Source organism: Pan troglodytes, chromosome 9 (assembly GCF_028858775.2).
Source record: "Pan troglodytes isolate AG18354 chromosome 9, NHGRI_mPanTro3-v2.0_pri, whole genome shotgun sequence".
NCBI classification, from domain to species: Eukaryota; Metazoa; Chordata; class Mammalia; order Primates; family Hominidae; genus Pan; species Pan troglodytes.
In genome coordinates, this window is record NC_072407.2 from 104,372,551 (window position 1) to 104,393,181 (window position 20,631).

Consider the following 20,631-nt stretch of genomic DNA (forward strand, 5'->3'; position numbering starts at 1 on the left):
GGATGGAGGGTGGAGAACAGGGCATATTGACCTTTTCCAGGCAGGCTAAGCAATGATCGTCCTCTCTATATGGGTTGTTATCAAGATTTCCTCTGACCCACGAGCAATGAAGCAAATGTCTTTCAGTAAATGCCGCGCAGATATGCCACGGTTAAGAGTCATGCTTTTGGGTCATGGAAATCCCCGAGTGGGTTTGCCAGGCCACTGATTAAGAGGAAGTGTGTGTGGTTATTACCGCTGGAGTTCCCCTAAGTCCTAAAAGGAAAGCACCAGTGCACATGCAAACCACTGGGAGGAGTGCGGAACGCCTGGTACGGATAGGGGTGGGGATTTGGGTGACGCATTTAAAAGACAGCGTGAGACTCGCGCCCTCCGGCACGGAAAAGGCCAGGCGACAGGTGTCGCTTGAAAAGACTGGGCTTGTCCTTGCTGGTGCATGCGTCGTCGGCCTCTGGGCAGCAGGTGGGCAAGGAAGGCTGGTGTGTGTGTGTGTGTGTGCGCGTGTGTGTGTGTGCGCGCGCGCGCGCCTCCCCTGGTGTAAGAGATGTGCCAGCGGCTGGCCGAGGGGCGCTTAGGGCTAGAGCCCGGGGCGCTGCAGAGGTTGAGAGTCAGTGGGTGGGGCGCAGTTATCAAACACCAGGGCCCAAAAGCAGGCTCTAGATAGGTTCCAGGTGCTCAATTTCTATTTCACGTTTGGAGTGAGCCAGTGGAATTGTGAAGCTGTGGCATTTTGATTCGGTTGCCAAGAGTTATCACTGGGCCTTTGCAGGTGCCAAATAAATTTCAGGACAGAGCCTAACGCAGAGCTCTGGCACAGGAAGGAAGTAAAACGTTTAATGAGCAAATGGACGCATGTTTCCAAGCGGTGGTAGGAAGACAGCAGTTTTTGGTTGTCTTCCTGGTGATCAGCATGGAAACCTAGTAGTGCTCTTACTCTGATCAATACATTGTCGAAGGCATGTACCTGATGCTAACGTAACAATAATATTAAATATTGACTTTATTTGCTATTATTTATTGCTAAAATTAAGTACTGCTACCTGCTATATGCTAGGTTTGTCTCTGAAGACTTTACATGTATTTTTCACGTTTAATTATCATAATCTTAAGAAGCAGGTACCATAATTATCTCCATTTGACAATGAGGAAACTGAGGCTCTTGGAGATTTACTTGTGCGAGGTCATGCTTCTAGTTACCGGACTGCTTGGTATTGGGCACCCCCGATGTCTGACTCCAAAGCCTGATACTAATCAATCACTGAGCTGACTCTGTGGTCATTAATATAAAATTGATAGAAGTACTGTGGTCACTCAGGTCTCAGTCATTTACTTCTTCAACGGGAAGTCTTCGTGTCTACCCCATATACCAAGCTCTGCAGATGCTACGAGTGGGAGGGCAGGTACAGAGATGAAACATATTAATAGTTGCCATTCTAAAAGAGCTTACTGTCTAGCGGGAGGCAGAAAGAAAAGGCACACTTGCCTTCCAGTGTCAGAAAAATGGATGTGCTGCATGCCCAAAGGGTAGGGATGCCCAACAGCCCTGGGACTGGGGAGGTTGCCTTCTTGGTAGGTTAAATGAATGAGTCAGAAGAGGAGAGGCTGGGGACTGAGCCAATCTGAGAAGGAACCACTAGAAATGAAAGAAGAATCCCAAGAGCTTGGTATCAGAGAAGCCCAGGGAATGGGACATTTCTAAGAGGAAGTGTGTCCCAGTGTCAGATGCAAACATTTCCATTGGTTTTAGCAAAAAAGCCATTGGTGTTATTAACACCGAAAGCAGTTTTAAGTGATGCTGACTTAATGAGTAAATGGGAGAGGGAAAATGGAGACATTAACCGTACACACATGTCCAGTTTGCTTGGCTGTGAAGAGAAGGGGCGATACAGGGTAATTGCTAGAGTGGAAAGTGAGGTTGAAAGAGGATTTTTTTTTTTTTTTTTTTTTTTTTTGAGACAGAGTCTCACTCTGTCACCCAGGCTGGAGTGCAGTGGTGCAGTCTTGGCTTACTGCAACCTCCACCTCCCGGGTTCAAGCGATTCTCCTGCCTCAGCCTCCTGAGCAGCTGGGACTACAGGTGCATGCCACCACACCCGGCTAATTTTTTGTATTTTTTTTAGTAGAGACGGGGTTTCACCGTGTTAGCCAGGATGGTCTCGGTCTCCTGACCTCGTGATCCACTCGCCTCAGCCTCCTGAAGTGCTGGGATTACAGGCATGAGCCACCACACCCGGCCGAAAGAGAATTTTAAAAATTTCTTTCATTTGAAAGTTGAGATAGATTTAAGCATGGTTATGTGAAAGGAAAAAGGCCAGTCGAGAGTGAGAGGAATGAGAGTTGAAGCAATGAGGGGATGGGATTAAGAACAAGATTTCTGAGGCAGTAGGACAGTGTAGGATCCCATAAGGGGGCAAGTCTTTAACTGAGGCAGCAAGTAGGTTGTGAGCCAAAACGGCTTGGATATGAGAATGTGAGAAGATTCCTGCTCAATGATGTCTCTTTTCTTTGAGAAATAGAAGGCAAAGTAATTGACTGAAAATGAGATGGAGTGCAGTGGAGAAATTTGAGGAAGGTGTTGAAGGTTTAGAAGAGGTGCATAAGGCAGTGGGCTAGGGAGCTGAGCCTATTGCTAAGGGATGGCGAAGGAGTCTTAAGTGATGCTGGTCCCAGTCTGCAGGGTTGCATCTAGGTGTTGGAAATGATTAGGACAGAGGTTGAAGTGATCTAGGGTTGACATCTTGGCATATTTGAGTATATTTATTGTATAGTTGTTGCCTAAATTTCCACAAATATATGCCTTGCTGGAGTGCAGTGGTGTGATCTTGGCTTACTGCAACCTCCACCTCCCGGGTTCAAGTGATTCTCCTGCTTCAGTCTCCTGAGTAGCTGGAAATACAGGTGCGTGCCACCACGCCCGATGGTTTTTTTTTTTGGATTTTTAGTAGAGACAGGGTTTCACCATGTTGGCCAGCCTGGTCTCGAACTCCTGATCTCAAGTTATCTGCTTTCCTTGGCCTCCCAAAGTGCTGGGATTACAGGCGTGAGCCACCACGCCTGACCTAAAGCTTCTTTAGGATAAGATTTGTGTAAGGGGTTTGCAAACTCAAATGGAGGTGATATAAATGAGAAAAACTCTCAGTGTCTCTCTTTCTCTCTCTCTCTCTTTTTTTTGAGACAGGGTCTTGCTCTGTCACCCAGTTTGGAGTGCAGTTATGCAGTCTCACACTGCAAGCTCTGCCTCATGGGCTCAAGTGAACCTCCTGCCTCAGCCTCTCAAGTAGCTGGGACCACAGGCAGGTGCCACCATGTCTGCCTAATTTTTGAGTTTCTTTGTAGAGATGGTGTTTTGCCAAGTCACCCAGTTTGAGGCTGGTCTCAAACACCTGGGCTCAAGCAATCCATCTACCTCAGCCTCCCAAAGTGCTGGGATTACAGGAGTGAGCCATGGCATGAGGCCTTGTGGGGTGTCTCTTTTAAATGAAAGCATACTCTGTTTACGTATTTGATATGAAGGAATATCCTTCCTTTCCACAAAGACAAAAATTATCCTATTTTTCTCAAAACATATGTCCTTTTTCTCTACTTTTCATTTTTGTTACTTTTGATGGACACATGTGTTACATTGATTTCACTTTCTCATAATTCTGCTGTAAGAAAAACAATAGTGCCAGTTCAATGACAAATAGCAACAGTCTGTTATTGCTAGACTGTTACTGTTAGTGAAGACTACCAGAACAGTCAGTCCCAGTGTCAGGGAATCAAAGAGAACACGTTCCCTCTCTAAAGGGCACAGCTGCTGCTCAGCTCTAGCTGATTGCTGCCCTGCAGGACTATAGGCCCAGTGTTGCTAGATCTTCTGATGTTTCAAGAGAAGCTTGGAATCTAGAATGTGATGGGAAGTCTCTTACATTTAAACATGTTGGCAATTAATGGTAAGATTTAAAAATACTGTGGTCCAAGAAAAAAATGGATTTGGAAACTGGATTAAATTCAAATGAGGCATGCAGATTAATCTACAGCATGGTACAATGTGAATTTTCTGGTTTCTTTAATTGCACTGTAATTAGGTAAGATGTTAGCTTTGGGGAAGCTAAGTGCAGAGTATGCAGAAACTATTATTTTTGTAAGTTTTCTCTAAGTATAAATAAATTTCAAAATAAAAATAAAAACTTAGTAAAGAACTATAATGCAATTCTATGTAAGCCAAACATAATATGTCTTCCAGTTTGAAACCTCTGGGTTTTATTTTATTTTATTTTATTTTATTTTATTTTATTTTTGAGACAGAGTCTTGCTGTGTCACCCAGGCTGGAGTGTAGTGGCACTATTTCGGCCCACTGCAACCTCCACCTCCCAGGCTCAAATGATTCTCCTGCCTCAGCCTCCCGAGTAGCTGGGATTACAGGCGCGTACCACCACACCCAGCTAATTTTTGTATTTTTAGTAGAGATGGGGTTTCACCATTTTGGCCAGGCTGGTTTTGAACTCCTGACCTCAAGTGATCCACTTGTCTTGGCCTCCCAAAATGCTGGGATTACAGGCGTGAGCCACTGCACCAGGCAGAGACCTCTGTTTTTTATCTCTTTTTGGCCTCTACAGTGCCTAGTAAAGCACCTGATACATGGTAAACGATCAGTAATTACTAGTACTCTATTTTGGAGAAATGATTTTTTAAAAAGTCATTGTGTTCCATCCATGAGTTGTTTGAGTTTTAAAACTGTCTTTTTGTTTGTTTTTGAACAGGTTTACAAAGGACGAAAACGACTTCTTCTAGATTTTTTTTCAGTTTCTTCTATAAATCAAAACATCTCAAAATGGAGACCTAAAATCCTTAAAGGGACTTAGTCTAATCTCGGGAGGTAGTTTTGTGCATGGGTAAACAAATTAAGTATTAACTGGTGTTTTACTGTCCAAAGAATGCTAATTTTATAAACATGATCGAGTTATATAAGGTATAACCATAATGAGTTTGATTTTGAATTTGATTTGTGGAAGTAAAGGAGAAGTGATTCTAGCTGGGGCATATTGTTAAAGCATTTTTTTCAGAGTTGGCCAGGCAGTCTCCTACTGGCACATTCTCCCATTATGTAGAATAGAAATAGTACCTGTGTTTGGGAAAGATTTTAAAATGAGTGACAGTTATTTGGAACAAAGAGCTAATAATCAATCCACTGCAAATTAAAGAAACATGCAGATGAAAGTTTTGACACATTAAAATACTTCTACAGTGACAAAGAAAAATCAAGAACAAAGCTTTTTGATATGTGCAACAAATTTAGAGGAAGTAAAAAGAGAAATGTGATGATTGGTCAAGAAATTACCCAGTTATTTACAAGGCCACTAATATTTTAAACGTCCAAAATTTGTTTAAATGGGCTGTTACCGCTGAGAATGATGAGGATGAGAATGATGGTTGAAGGTTACATTTTAGGAAACGAAGAAACTTAGAAAATTAATATAAAGACAGTGATGAATACAAAGAAGATTTTTATAACAATGTGTAAAATTTTTGGCCAGGGAAAGGAATATCGAAGTTAGATACAATTACTTACCTTTGAGGGAAATAATTATTGGTAATGAGATGTGATGTTTCTCCTGCCACCTGGAAACAAAGCATTGAAGCCTGCAGTTGAAAAGCCCAACATCTGTGAGATCCAGGAAACCATGCTTGCAAACCACTGGTAAAAAAAAAAGGAAAAAAAAAAAGCCACAATGACTTGCTTATTGGTCATTGCTAGTATTATTGACTCAGAACCTCTTTACTAATGGCTAGTAAATCATAATTGAGAAATTCTGAATTTTGATAAGGTTTCTGCTGTTGAAATGGTAAATTTATTATATTTTTTTGTCATTATAAATTCTGGTTCAAGGTATGCTATCCATGAAATAATTTCTGACCAAAACTAAATTGATGCAATTTGATTATCCATCTTAGCCTATAGATGGCATTTAGTAACTTTTGACTGTTTTAAAAAATAAATCCGCTCTCAGAGTAGATTTGATGTTGGCTTCAGGAACATTTAGAAAAACAAAAGTTCAAAAATGTTTTCAGGAGGTGATAAGTTGAATAACTCTACAATGTTAGTTCTTTGAGGGGGACAAAAAATTTAAAATCTTTGAAAGGTCTTATTTTACAGCCATATCTAAATTATCTTAAGAAAATTTTTAACCAAGGGAATGAAATATATACCATGATTCTGTTTTTCCAAAAGTAACCTGAATATAGCAATGAAGTTCAGTTTTGTTATTGGTAGTTTGGGCAGAGTCTCTTTTTGCAGCACCTGTTGTCTACCATAATTACAGAGGACATTTCCATGTTCTAGCCAAGTATACTATTAGAATAAAAAAATCTTAACATTGAGTTGCTTCAACAGCATGAAACTGAGTCCAAAAGACCAAATGAACAAACACATTAATCTCTGATGATTTATTTTAAATAGAATATTTAATTGTGTAAGATCTAATAGTATCATTATACTTAAGCAATCATATTCCTGATGATCTATGGGAAATAACTATTATTTAATTAATATTGAAACCAGGTTTTAAGATGTGTTAGCCAGTCCTGTTACTAGTAAAGCTCTTTATTTGGAGAGAAATTTTAGATTGTTTTGTTCTCCTTATTAGAAGGATTGTAGAAAGAAAAAAATGACTAATTGGAGAAAAATTGGGGATATATCATATTTCACTGAATTCAAAATGTCTTCAGTTGTAAATCGTACCATTATTTTACGTACCTCTAAGAAATAAAAGTGCTGCTAATTAAAATATGATGTCATTAATTATGAAATACTTCTTGATAACAGAAGTTTTAAAATAGCCATCTTAGAATCAGTGAAATATGGTAATGTATTATTTTCCTCCTTTGAGGTAGGTCTTGTGCTTTTTTTTCCTGGCCACTAAATTTCACAATTTCCAAAAAGCAAAATAAACATATTCTGAATATTTTTGCTGTGAAACACTTGACAGCAGAGCTTTCCACCATGAAAAGAAGCGTCATGAGTCACACATTACATCTTTGGGTTGATTGAATGCCACTGAAACATTCTAGCAGCCTGGAGAAGTTGACCTACCTGTGGAGATGCCTGCCATCAAATGGCATCCTGATGGCTTAATACACATCACTCTTCTGTGAAGGGTTTTAATTTTCAACACAGCTTACTCTGTAGCATCATGTTTACATTGCATGTATAAAGATTATACAAAGGTGCAATTGTGTATTTCTTCCTTAAAATGTATCAGTATAGGATTTAGAATCTCCATGTTGAAACTCTAAATGCATAGAAATAAAAATAATACAAAATTTTTCATTTTGGCTTTTCAGCCTAGTATTAAAACTGATAAAAGCAAAGCCATGCACAAAACTACCTCCCTAGAGAAAGGCTAGTCCCTTTTCTTCCCCATTCATTTCATTATGAACATAGTCGAAAACAGCATATTCTTATCAAATTTGATGAAAAGCGCCAACACGTTTGAACTGAAATACGACTTGTCATGCGAACTGTACCGAATGTCTACGTATTCCACTTTTCCTGCTGGGGTTCCTGTCTCAGAAAGGAGTCTTGCTCGTGCTGGTTTCTATTACACTGGTGTGAATGACAAGGTCAAATGCTTCTGTTGTGGCCTGATGCTGGATAACTGGAAAAGAGGAGACAGTCCTATTGAAAAGCATAAAAAGTTGTATCCTAGCTGCAGATTCGTTCAGAGTCTAAATTCCGTTAACAACTTGGAAGCTACCTCTCAGCCTACTTTTCCCTCTTCAGTAACAAATTCCACACACTCATTACTTCCGGGTACAGAAAACAGTGGATATTTCGGTGGCTCTTATTCAAACTCTCCATCAAATCCTGTAAACTCCAGAGCAAATCAAGATTTTTCTGCCTTGATGAGAAGTTCCTACCACTGTGCAATGAATAACGAAAATGCCAGATTACTTACTTTTCAGACGTGGCCATTGACTTTTCTGTCTCCAACAGATCTGGCAAAAGCAGGCTTTTACTACATAGGACCTGGAGACAGAGTGGCTTGCTTTGCCTGTGGTGGAAAATTGAGCAACTGGGAACCGAAGGATAATGCTATGTCAGAACACCTGAGACATTTTCCCAAATGCCCATTTATAGAAAATCAGCTTCAAGACACTTCAAGATACACAGTTTCTAATCTGAGCATGCAGACACATGCAGCCCGCTTTAAAACATTCTTTAACTGGCCCTCTAGTGTTCTAGTTAATCCTGAGCAGCTTGCAAGTGCGGGTTTTTATTATGTGGGTAAGAAACTGAAAATGCTAATTAAAAGAAATACATTTCATTTTATACATTTTAGTGGGCAAATTATGTGTATTCATAAGTTTTGGTCTAAAATTAATTTTAGGTAACAGTGATGATGTCAAATGCTTTTGCTGTGATGGTGGACTCAGGTGTTGGGAATCTGGAGATGATCCATGGGTTCAACATGCCAAGTGGTTTCCAAGGTAATTGTTTCGAAATTCTCTTTGCAAATTCTTGTGATTATCATGAGATTGCTTATATGTGTTCACCTGAAATCAGTTGTTACTTTACTCTGTTCCAAATATATATTTGTGAATAAGTTTAGGATGGATTACTTAGTAAAATACTTACTTAAAAAGTTTCGATGGACTTAAGACAACGAAGAAATAGATTTGGGGATTTTTGTTTAATTTTTAAAGAAATATATATATATTTAAATAATACATGCTCATTATAAAAACAAAGTCACACATTGTAGAAAAGCACAGAGAAGGAAAATTAAAATGTCCAGAAATCTTACCGCCTAAGGATGAGCGTGGTTACCATTTTAGTGAACATCCCTCCAGACATAGAAATAAATGTCTACGATACATATACATATAGAAATACATACATATACATATAGAAATAAATATACACCATTTTACATAAATTAAATATCATATCTAGTTTTGAAGTTTTTTCAGTCAACATATGTCTTGGATATATTTCCATTCATTGGGTATTCAATAATAATTGATCACCTATTGCCAGGCATTGTTCTGGGTGCATAAAATCAGTTGAACAAAACAAAGACCTCTGGTTTCCTAAGTTTTTATTATAGCACGAGAGAACAGACAACTAATAAAAACTTGAATAAGTTCTATAGCATGTTGGAAAATAAGTACAATCTATAAAAAGAACAAAGAGGAGTTTAGAAATGCCAGGCAGGTTACAGTATTAAATTGGGTGGTCAGGGTGAGTATAGACTCATCTCATCTGTTTTAATCGCCACGCAGCATTTTAATGTGATGTGTTACCCTTTTGATTGTTTAACTGGCCACCTAGTGTTCTAGTTAATCCTGATTAGCTTGCAAGTGTGGGTTTTTATCACGTGGGTAAGAAACTTAATGTACTAACTAAAATATCAGCTTCAAAAAGACATTTTTTTACACTCTCCTTTTTCATCTAAATCATGTGGCCTACAATTACATTTTTTCATGGTCAAAACTTTTGCTATTATCCAACCCATTTCCCATTTGCCCTGAGAATACTGCACTGGCAACAAGCAGCACTGCTTTTTTTCTAAATGGGAAATGGGTTAATATTGATTAATAAATGTGGCATCTTAACTTATTTTGATTACTTTTTTTTCTCTTTACTTTTGAGATGGAGCCTGACTCTGTTGCCCAGATTGGAGTGCGATGGTGTGATGTCAGCTCACTGCAACCTCCGCCTCTTGGGTTCAGGCAATTCTCATGCCTCAGCCTCGCTAGTAGCTGGGACTACAGGTGCACGCTAGCATGCCCAGCTAATTTTTGTATTTTTAGTAGAGACAGGGTTTCACCATGTTGTCCAGGCTGGTCTCAAACTCCTGACCTCAGGACTTTGAGGTGCTCGCCCGGCCAACATCAGTGTGTTTTTAAGAATCTTAGAAGAGTTGAAGAGAGTAGCTAAGAGCTCTGAGGAGAGACGGTCTTACTTGACCTCAGTAGACTGAGAGGCTCCTGACCCTTGTCCACTTGAGCCTTGGAGATTACTAGTAATCACCTTCCTCTTGCTTATATCAACCTGCCTTTCACTGCAATATCTCTGACCATTCCCTGTATGCTAAATGAATAGTAAATTGATTATATGTACGTTTATACTCATTTGAAATATTTATACTTCACAATATATTAAGAGTAGATTGATTATATGTATGTTTATACTCACTTGAAATAGCCAGTCTACAAATGGCTGGATTAGTCCTGCCCAAATTAAGATAAACCTTTAGAACTTTTCAAAATTAGCTGAAGTGGTCGGGTGCAGTGGCTCATGCCTGTAATCACAGCACTTTGGGAGGCTGAGGCAGGAGGATCACTTGAGGTCAGGAGTTCGAGACCAGTATGGCAACATGGTAAAGCCCCATCTCCACTAAAAATGCAAAAATTAGCCGGGCATGGTGGCAGGCACCTGCAAGCTCAGCTACTCGGGAGGCTGAGGCACCAGAATCACTTGAACCTGGGAGGCGGAGGTTACAGTGAACTGAGATCATCCCACTGCACTCCAGCCTGGGTGACAGAGCGAGACTCTGTCTAAAAAAAAAAAAATTAGCAGAAGCATAATGTATCTTGGCAAATATAAAAATATTAATTTTGTAAAAGGTTCAACCTGTATGAAAAATGTTGACTGTCATGAGAAGCATCTTACAAAACAATTAAAAATTCACACAAAAAATTTGAATCCTGTCATAGGATACCTATGGGTTAGTTTTAGAAAAAAATTTTTTTTTTTGAAAGCAATACAATAGAATCAGTTCCCAGTGGGCTAGGATGTATTTATTCTTCTAACATTAAGTTTAGAATAAATGATCTTAAATGATTCTGTGATTTGAGGCAAACAACCAGATTTGAAATGGAATAAACACCTAGAGATGAGAAATTTATGTTATTACATTTTCATTTCACTTGTATAAATAATCCCTCAAATTTTATTTTCTTTACATTTTAGGTGTGAGTACTTGATAAGAATTAAAGGACAGGAGTTCATCCGTCAAGTTCAAGCCAGTTACCCTCATCTACTTGAACAGGTAGGGAAAGTTCTTTTTTTAAATATTGGTTGCCATCAGAGAAATTGCTTTCTGATAATTACAGAGAGTGCTATTTGAGTGAAAAGACAAGAGTTGTTTTAGAAATACATTTTCTTTTTCTTATCAAACCTGACATGATTTTAGAAAGTATTATTCTTTGGAGAAAAATAGATCCATAAATGGTAGTCTCCTGATAATGACACTTGTGATGTTTTTCAATCAAGTTGCAATAAATCAAACTGTTTGAGAAAAAATGACTGGGATAGTAGTATTTAACAGTTTCACTATATAAATTTTCCTTCAAAAGATCTGAGAAAGAGAATTTTATTGCTTTTTCTAACCTTCTTGAGAAAGCAAATAACTTACATAATAGTTTGATGGTCAAAACCATCCTAGCCATGAGCAATGAAACTGATACAGGGTCCAACTTATCCCAAAGGATGACCCAGGGTAGGTAAGACCTGTGGATGAAAGGAAAATTGATTGTCACATGGATTATTGAAAAGATATAGTCCTTTTCCTGCCTTAATGAAAATGGGTTTTGTTATTATATACACACACTGAAACTCTATTAGTTTATGGCCTAGGGAATAACTATCAAATATAAATGAAATATTGCTTTTGGTTAAAAAATTATTTTGCCAGTAAGCAAGTGGTTTGCAACAAATTGAATAAAATATGTCTGTTGGGTCATTTTCATTGCAATGGGTAAGATAAGATTTATATTTTAATTTATATATATATATATATATATTTTTTTTTTCTTTTCTGCAGCTGCTATCCACATCAGACAGCCCAAGAGATGAAAATACAGAGTCATCGAGTAAGTACAATGGATAATAATGAATGCATTTAAATAGAGTCATTTGGTACTGTTAACATTGAAAGTTGATAATAGTAATGTACCTTTATATTGATTTATAATTTACGATGAATGCATTTTCAAATATAGTGTGTTGGTATTTCCCAAACTTCAGTGCATATCAGAGTTGCCTGGAGAACTTTAAAAAATATGACAGATTTCCAGTTTCTACTTCAGACCTACTGAATTAAATCTGAGTATCTAAAGGTGGGGCTCAGGCATGTATAGTTTTAACAAACTACATACGTCCAGCCTAACCCTTGTTCTTGGGCCAGTGTGGGAGCAGATGTACTATGATATTAGATTGCTCACATATTCTTTCTGTGAAAGGGAAAGAATAGAACATGTTAGTCACCTTTTTAAATAGGGACGCTGAGGCTCAGAAAGGTTAAATGACTTGTACATCACCTTACACCTAAAATGCAATAGAGCTAATATTTGTACAAGCCCCTCTACTCTATTATCTCATGTTCAATTCAATTCAGTATATATTTATTGTATATTGTATATCACCTGTTCTGAGGAAAGCATAGAGAACAGGATAGAACCAACCCAAATGTCCATCAGTGATAGACTGGATTAAGAAAATGTGGCACATACACACCATGGAATACTATGCAGCCATAAAAAAGGATGAGTTCATGTCCTTTATAGGGACATGGATGAAGCTGGAAACCATCATTCTCAGCAAACTATCACAGAACAGAAAACCAAACACTGCATGTTCTCACTCATAGGTGGGAATTGAACAATGAGAACACTTGGACATAGGAAGGGGAACATCACACACAGGGCCTGTTGTGGGGTAGGGGGATGTGGGAGGGATAGCATTAGGAGATACACCTAATGTTAAATGACGAGTTAACGGGTGCAGAACACCAACATGGCACATGTATACATATGTAACAAACCTGCACATTGTGCACACGTACCCTAGAACTTAAAGTAAAATAATTAAAAAAAAGGAAACAAAGAATACAGAACAGGATAAACATAACTCCTGGTCTCATGTATCTACGGGAAACAGACAAATACACAGACAGGAGAAAGGGATATGGCAGCAAAAATAAAGTGTAATATGAGAGTGCATATAGGACAATTAACCCAGACTTGGAGGGTCAGAAAAGGCTTTCCAAAGGAAGTATTTGTCTTAGCAGAAAATCCAAGGGAAGAGTAGGAGTTAACCGAGTGACAAATGGAAGAAAAGAGTATTCCAGGCAGAGGGAACAGCATATGAAAGACCGAAGTGACAAAGGAGAATAGGCACCTTTGAAGAACTGAACAAAATTCTATATGGCCAGAAGTAGGAGTTGCTAATAGATAAATCAGGGAAGCAGGCCAGCTGTATGAGTGGTCAGCACTACAGGCAGAATTGACACCAGAGCCATCAGTTTGTGACTTCTGGGCTAGAGTGCAGAATGTGAATGATTCAGTGGCAAGAGATGAGGCTGAACAGGTAAACAAGGTTCAGATTGTATGAGACTTTGTAAGACACTTATATTTTGGATTTTATGCTAAGAGCAATGGAATTGTTGATGGAATTTAAGAAGTGTGACACATCATATTTGTGTTTTTAAAAAGTCACTCTGATTGCACTGTTGAGAATGAACTCCAAGGAAGCAATATTTTATAACAATAGCCTCTCTGAAAAATATGTGAATTATTCTTGATTGAAAACTCATTTGTTCATTCAACATAGGGAAAAATAATCTCAATTCTAGTGGGAGGTAATCCCTGCCATTCTGTTTCCTTCTCCTGCTCACATATGTATATCCAGTTATGACAGGTAATGTGTATTTTGCATCTAAGTACAATATTCCAAGTTGTTATTTAATGACTGAACGTGTATATCATTTTAAATTTAACAATGTTCATACAAAATAATGCCTATACATTTTGTTGGTTTTACATTTTTAATATTATAAAAACTTTCAATTTTTGATTTCATTTCAAATTTCAATTTTTAAGAAATATACAGGCTATCCTATATGTGTTAAATTCTTTGTTCCATATAGTTATTCATTTTGAACCTGGAGAAGACCATTCAGAAGATGCAATCATGATGAATACTCCTGTGGTTAATGCTGCCGTGGAAATGGGCTTTAGTAGAAGCCTGGTAAAACAGACAGTTCAGAGAAAAATCCTAGCAACTGGAGAGAATTATAGACTAGTCAATGATCTTGTGTTAGACTTACTCAATGCAGAAGATGAAATAAGGGAAGAGGAGAGAGAAAGAGCAACTGAGGAAAAAGAATCAAGTATGTAGATTTATTAATACAGTCTATTTTCATAAGGATTTGATATCAGTCTATATGTTATGGAAAATATACTCATCTAGCATATCTGAAAATATACTCAATCCAGTCGGAATTTTTTCATGTTTAGTATTCTGAATTCAAATGCTGAAAAATTTATTCATATTCAAATATATTTGAGTTGCTCATAAGTCAAAAATGTATGATGTACAAAAGTATTTTTCATGTTTTTCCTTAATTCATATTTTTTTCTCTGGATAGCTGACGTTGTGTCCAATTATGCATTCATGGCACTTTTTTTTTTCTTAACGCTTTGAAAATGGAATCCTTGTTGCATCATGGCACATTTTTAATCCCAGGCTAGTTGCTCACTCCCCTTTGGAGTAAATCAGGGTGGGATCAGGGAAAATTATTAATTTTTTTTTGAGACAGTCTTACTCTGTCACCCATGCTGGAGTGCAGTGGCACGATCTCAACTCACTGCAACTTCTGCCTCCTGGGTTCAAGCAATTCTCGTGCCTCCTTCCCTTAGCTGGGATTACAGGCACCTGCCACCATGCCAGGCTAGTTTTTGTATTTTTAGTAGAGAAGGGATTTCTCCATGTTGGCCACTCTGGTCTCAAACTCCTGACCTCAAGTGATCCGCCTGCCTCGGCCTCCCAAAGTGCTGGGATTACAGGCATGAGCCACCGTGCCTGGCTGGATGGTTATTAATTTTAATGTTAGCATAAAAGCATGTCTTAGCCTGTGACTATACATTAATACACAAATTACTATTAAGTCTCCTACCTGTCCACACAAGAACTGAGTCTTCCAGAGCATCCGTCGATTATTTAGGCAAGTCCTAGTATACTGTTTCACAATCTCTTAGGACAAGTTGCTCATGTCCTTCCACACTAAACGTATCCACTATGTTCTCTATTGCCCTTCACAAAAACTCTTCTGGGCACATACATTCTCATCTGGCTGTTTTGACTGCTATCATCATTCTGTCCTAGACAAAAAGAAATGCTGATTTCTCCTTTCCCAAGCATGGACCAGACCTATAAGTCCCTTCAACACAGCTGAAAACAGACTGCAACTTTTAACAAGCTCTTACTGGAGACTTAAGGAAAACAGAAGGGAATTATATCACAAATGTCGATTTACAGCTGCAACTAGATGTGGCCTCTCTTAGTGCCCCCGGGCTCGTCCTCATAAATCTCCCCTGCCTAGCTTCTGGTTCATCTCTGTGTAGCTTTGGCAAGTTTACACAAGTCACTAGGAATGTCCCAATAATGTTTTCCTTTATCAAAATTCAGGCCCCCCAATATTCATAAAGCTCAGAAGGAGAACAAAGATTTCTCCTTATCCTTGTGCAAGGCCATCTGGGATCTATTTCTTCACAGGATGATTGACAGTCAGATTGTCCACTTCATTTAGGGATAAATCCAACCCTGCCCATGAAGATGGATTTGTTCTCTGACCCAACCCAGACAAACCTATCAGACCATAGTGATATAGCATCATACATTCACCAAAGTGTGAATTACTCAGTCTATAAACCACTAGTGTAGCAGCAATACAGTCACGGTTAACCTTTGCCCAGCCTCATCAAATTCTCTTTTCTCTGTGAAGATTAGGCAAGTAGGTCCTTCCTGTGGCCTTCTTAGTGGTAGCCATTTGTCATCAGCCAACAATTGCTCAAAGAAGAGAACACTTATCTCCACAACTGTTGAGAGACCCCATAAAATCTAAAACTATCCACTTATAAAATATTTATATTTCTTTCAAAGACAATCAGAAAAGTCTCCAGAAATGACTTCAAGTCAACAATATATAATAATTTACATTGTCAAAAAGAGCCCTTAGCGTTTCTGCCTCACCATTATATATATCTCTACTACCTAGTATGGTGCCTGCATATAGTCTGTGTTCTGAGTGAGTGAATGAAAACACATTTAGGTTAATGATTATGTTATAGTTTCCCAAGAACAGTAGGAATATAAATAAAGAGGCAATTTAAGATTTTTTTTCCCCAGAATAAAATAATAATATGGCTGAGTGTGGTGGCTCACACCTATAATCACAGCACTTTGGGAGGCTGAGGCAGGCAGATCGCTTAAACCCAGGAGTTCAAGACCAGCCTGGGCAACATAGCAAAACCCTGTCTGTATAAACAAATATAAAAATTAGCAGGGTGTGGTGGCATGTGTCTGTAGTCCCAGCTCTACTCAGGAGGCTGAGGTGGGAGGACCACTTGAGCCCAGGGAGGTTGAGGCTGCAATGAGCTATGATCATATGCCACTGCACTCCAGCCTGGGCGACAGAGTGAGACTCTCTCTAAAAGAAAAAAAAAAAAAGAAAGAAAAGCAAAAACAAAATTAATAATATGCTTCAAAGGCAACTACTCAGGAGGCTCAGGCACAAAAATAGCTTGAACCTGGGAGGCAGAGGTTGCAGTGAGCTGAGATCGCACCGCTGCACTCCAGCCTGGGCGACAGAGCAAGACTCTGTTTTAAAAATGAATAAATAAATAATAAAAGAAATTTTATGGAAGAATGATACTTTAAGAAAAAATTGTTTTAATTCAGGCTGAATGTGGTGACTCATGCCTGTAATCCTAACACCTTGGGAGGCTGAGGCAGGTGGATTGCTTGAGCCCAGGAGTTTGAGACCAGACTGGACAACGTGGCGAGACCCCATCACTACAAAAAATTTTTTAAACAAATTATTTGTGATGGTGTATGCCTGGTAATCCCAGCTACTCAAGTCTTCTGAACTTGCAAACCAGAATATAGTCTACAACTTTGAAATGAGACTTTTTCTCAGTTACTAGCAATTAAATTTTAGAAATCTTAAGAATTTCAGAGAATGCATTATATTAGGTTACGTATAATTACAAAAAGAAATCTTAGATTGAAAAACTAGTATACTTCACCAAGTTTGTATTTTTATTTTCTAATATATCCCTACTTTGCTAATATAAATAATTTAACAAAATATATTAAGTTCTAAGTCTTCTACCCCTCTCACCATTACTTTTCATTCCTACTCTTTAAATTATAGAACTAAGGCTTGGTTGTTCATTTGTTCAACAGATATTTATGGAGCATTAACTTTGTGCCAGACACTATTCTAGCTCCTGACCCTTTTCTCATTTATTCTCAGAGCTTCCATTATTTTCAAAATACGTCTTTAGCCTTGTCTTTTTTGACTTCATCTTTATTTTCTGGTCATTGTTTTTGATTTTTGCTGTTTTCTTTTTTCCATTTTTTATTCTTTCTTAAATGGTTCTTTTTATGAGTCCTATCACTTGACAAAGTCAGTGTATCTAAAATCTAACAATCCTCTCTCCCAAAACAATTCTTCAGATAGCTCAGCCTCTGTCATTAGTTATTTTTTAGAAACAGCTTTATGGATTATGGTAAGCTATATGAAAATTAATAAACTTAGATTCATAAGTTAGATTCCAAAGAGATAATAAAACTGCAGTTTTAAAATATAAAATGTTTTACCAATGGATACAAAAGCTAGGTCTTGAAGGAGAATGAGATGATATCTTGTAGGGCGAGAAGGTAGTCGTTGACAAATAGGGTTTATTATTCAAAATGCTGTTACTGCCTTTCCCTGCTTACTATAAAATATTTAGGTAATGGCAATATGTCTAATTTCTGGAAATAATTAAAATTTCAACTTAAAATGGAATTTTAAAGAAATTTTATGGGCCGGACATAATGGCTCACACTTGTAATCCCAGCACTTTTGGAGGCCGGAGTGGGCGGATCACTCGAGGCCAGGAGTTCGAGACCAGGCTGGCCAACATGGTGAAACCTCATCTCTACTAAAACTACAAGAAATTAGCTGGGTGTAGTGGCACATGCCTGTAATCCCAACTACTCAGGAGGCTCAGGCACAAAAATAGCTTGAACCTGGGAGGCAGAGGTTGCAGTGAACTGAGATCGCACCACTGCACTCCAGCCTGGGCAACAGAGCAAGACTCTGTTTTAAAAATGAATAAATAAATAATAAAAGAAATTTTATGGAAGAATGATACTTTAAGAAAAAATTGTTTTAATTCTCTTGATTTTGTCTTTCCCCAATTTGACTAGATTGAATTGAAACGTCAATTTTAATGGGTTCTAAGTTCCATTTGGTTAAAGGCTTAGCAGTATTGCAAATGATTGAAAGCACAGTACATGACACCAGACTACCTCAGTTTGATTTTTGCTAGTTGTGGTGTTCTTCGGCAACTTACTTGCCTCACTGCGGCTTCATTTTCTCATTTGTTAAATGAGGCTATTAGGACCTACCTCAAAGAGCTGTTGTGAAGATGAAATGAATCAATACATGTAAAGTTCTTAACACAGTGCTCACTAAATGTTAGTCCTTACTATAAGTAGCATTATTATTATTATTATAATATTTTTTTAAGGCAGGGTATTGCTATGTTGCCCATTCTGGTCTCTGACTCCAGGGCTCAAGTGATCCTCCTACCTCAGCCTCCCGAGTAGCTGGTGCTACAGGCATGTACCACTGCACCCTGAATTATAATTATAATAACATTATTATTAAGCACAGGAGATGAGACACCCCTAAACCTAGCAATCAACGTCAATGCCTTACTGATTACGAATTAAAGATAGTTTTTATCCTGTTATATATATAGGACTGGAAGGAAGTTTGTGAGCAGAGTTTGAACATGTTTATGCTTGTTTTCTTTTTTATAAAGATGATTTATTATTAATCCGGAAGAATAGAATGGCACTTTTTCAACATTTGACTTGTGTAATTCCAATCCTGGATAGTCTACTAACTGCCGGAATTATTAATGAACAAGAACATGATGTTATTAAACAGAAGACACAGACGTCTTTACAAGCAAGAGAATTGATTGATACGATTTTAGTAAAAGGAAATATTGCAGCCACTGTATTCAGAAACTCTCTGCAAGAAGCTGACGCTGTGTTATATGAGCATTTATTTGGTGAGTGATAGAAAATTCTTTTTAAAAAGTTTCTAAGTCAATTGAAAATACGCTCTTATTAATAATTTATGATTACTGAAAATATGATTACAGGCTGAATGTGGTGACTCATGCCTGTAATCCTAACACCTTGGGAGGCTGAGGCAGGTGGATTGCTTGAGCCCAGGAGTTTGAGACCAGACTGGACAACGTGGCGAGACCCCATCACTACAAAAAATTTTTAAAACAAATTATTTGTGATGGTGTATGCCTGGTAATCCCAGCTACTCAAGAGGATGAGGTGGGAGGATGGCTTAAGCCTGAGAGATAGAGGCTCCCATGAGCTGTGATTGTGCCACTGCACTCCAGCTTGGGTGACAGACTCTGTCTCAAAAAAAAAAATCAATCTAATTTATAGATATTAATTACATAAAAAGATTAAAGACTTCTGTTGCCTTGACATGAGTATTTGGCTATAGTCTAAAGTGTTCATTTTTAAAATAGATTCCGTAGCTAAATATTAACCTTATTTGTCATAGTAATGCTTTTTCTTTTTCTCCCTTAGTGCAACAGGACATAAAATATATTCCCACAGAAGATGTTTCAGGTAATAGTACTAATATTTTAAATCAATAGAAAACATTGTCTTTATTTTCTTAGTTTTTCATTGAAGAAGCAAATTGCCTTTTATTAAAAATTCTTTCCTCTTTCTAGATCTACCAGTGGAAGAACAATTGCGGAGACTACAGGAAGAAAGAACATGTAAAGTGTGTATGGACAAAGAAGTGTCCATAGTGTTTATTCCTTGTGGTCATCTAGTAGTATGCAAAGACTGTGCTCCTTCTTTAAGAAAGTGTCCTATTTGTAGGAGTACAATCAAGGGTACAGTTCGTACATTTCTTTCATGAAGAAGAACCAAAACATCGTCTAAACTTTAGAATTAATTTATTAAATGTATTATAACTTTAACTTTTATCCTAATTTGGTTTCCTTAAAATTTTTATTTATTTACAACTCAAAAAACATTGTTTTGTGTAACATATTTATATATGTATCTAAACCATATGAACATATATTTTTTAGAAACTAAGAGAATGATAGGCTTTTGTTCTTATGAACGAAAAAGAGATAGCACTACAAACACAATATTCAATCAAAATTTCAGCATTATTGAAATTGTAAGTGAAGTAAAACTTAAGATATTTGATTTACCTTTCAGAATTTTAAATATTTTGGCATTGTACTAATACCAGCAACATGAAGCCAGGTGTGGTGGTATGTGCCTGTAGTCCCAGGCTGAGGCAGGAGGATTACTTGAGCCCAGGAGTTTGAATCCATCCTGGGCAGCATACTGAGACCCTGCTTTAAAAACAAACAGAACAAAAACAAAACACCAGGGACACATTTCTCTGTCTTTTTTGATCAGTGTCCTATACATCAAAGGTGTGCATATATGTTGAATGACATTTTAGGGACATGGTGTTTTTATAAAGAATTCTGTGAGAAAAAATTTAATAAAGCAACAAAAATTA

At 37.8% G+C, this 20,631-nt stretch overlaps 1 protein-coding gene across 2 annotated transcripts; it reads left to right on the forward strand.

Annotated features, from left to right (window-relative positions):
- Positions 1–239: 239 nt before the first annotated feature.
- BIRC3 (baculoviral IAP repeat containing 3) lies at positions 240–20,631 on the forward strand. Of its 2 annotated transcripts, XM_001151965.8 has the most exons (9): positions 240–462; positions 4,744–8,267; positions 8,371–8,470; positions 10,959–11,037; positions 11,812–11,860; positions 13,915–14,157; positions 18,866–19,120; positions 19,665–19,706; positions 19,814–20,631. In XM_001151965.8, exons 2-9 carry the CDS (start codon positions 7,415–7,417, stop codon positions 20,005–20,007), a joined length of 1,815 nt encoding a protein of 604 aa, XP_001151965.1. In that variant the 5' UTR covers positions 240–462; positions 4,744–7,414; the 3' UTR covers positions 20,008–20,631. The 2 variants fall into 2 exon arrangements, with proteins under 2 accessions (XP_001151965.1, XP_016777360.1); XM_016921871.4 differs by lacking the exon at positions 13,915–14,157 and having other exon boundaries at positions 269–462.

Excerpts from the sequence above, each read along its gene's own strand:
- BIRC3 (XM_001151965.8), top strand. The coding sequence starts at position 7,415 with ATGAACATAGTCGAAAACAGCATATTCTTATCAAATTTGATGAAAAGC. Across the intron at positions 11,038-11,811 it reads ACCCTCATCTACTTGAACAG|CTGCTATCCACATCAGACAG; the intron begins GTAGGGAAAGTT and ends TCTTTTCTGCAG. Across the intron at positions 14,158-18,865 it reads AACTGAGGAAAAAGAATCAA|ATGATTTATTATTAATCCGG; the intron begins GTATGTAGATTT and ends TTTTTTATAAAG.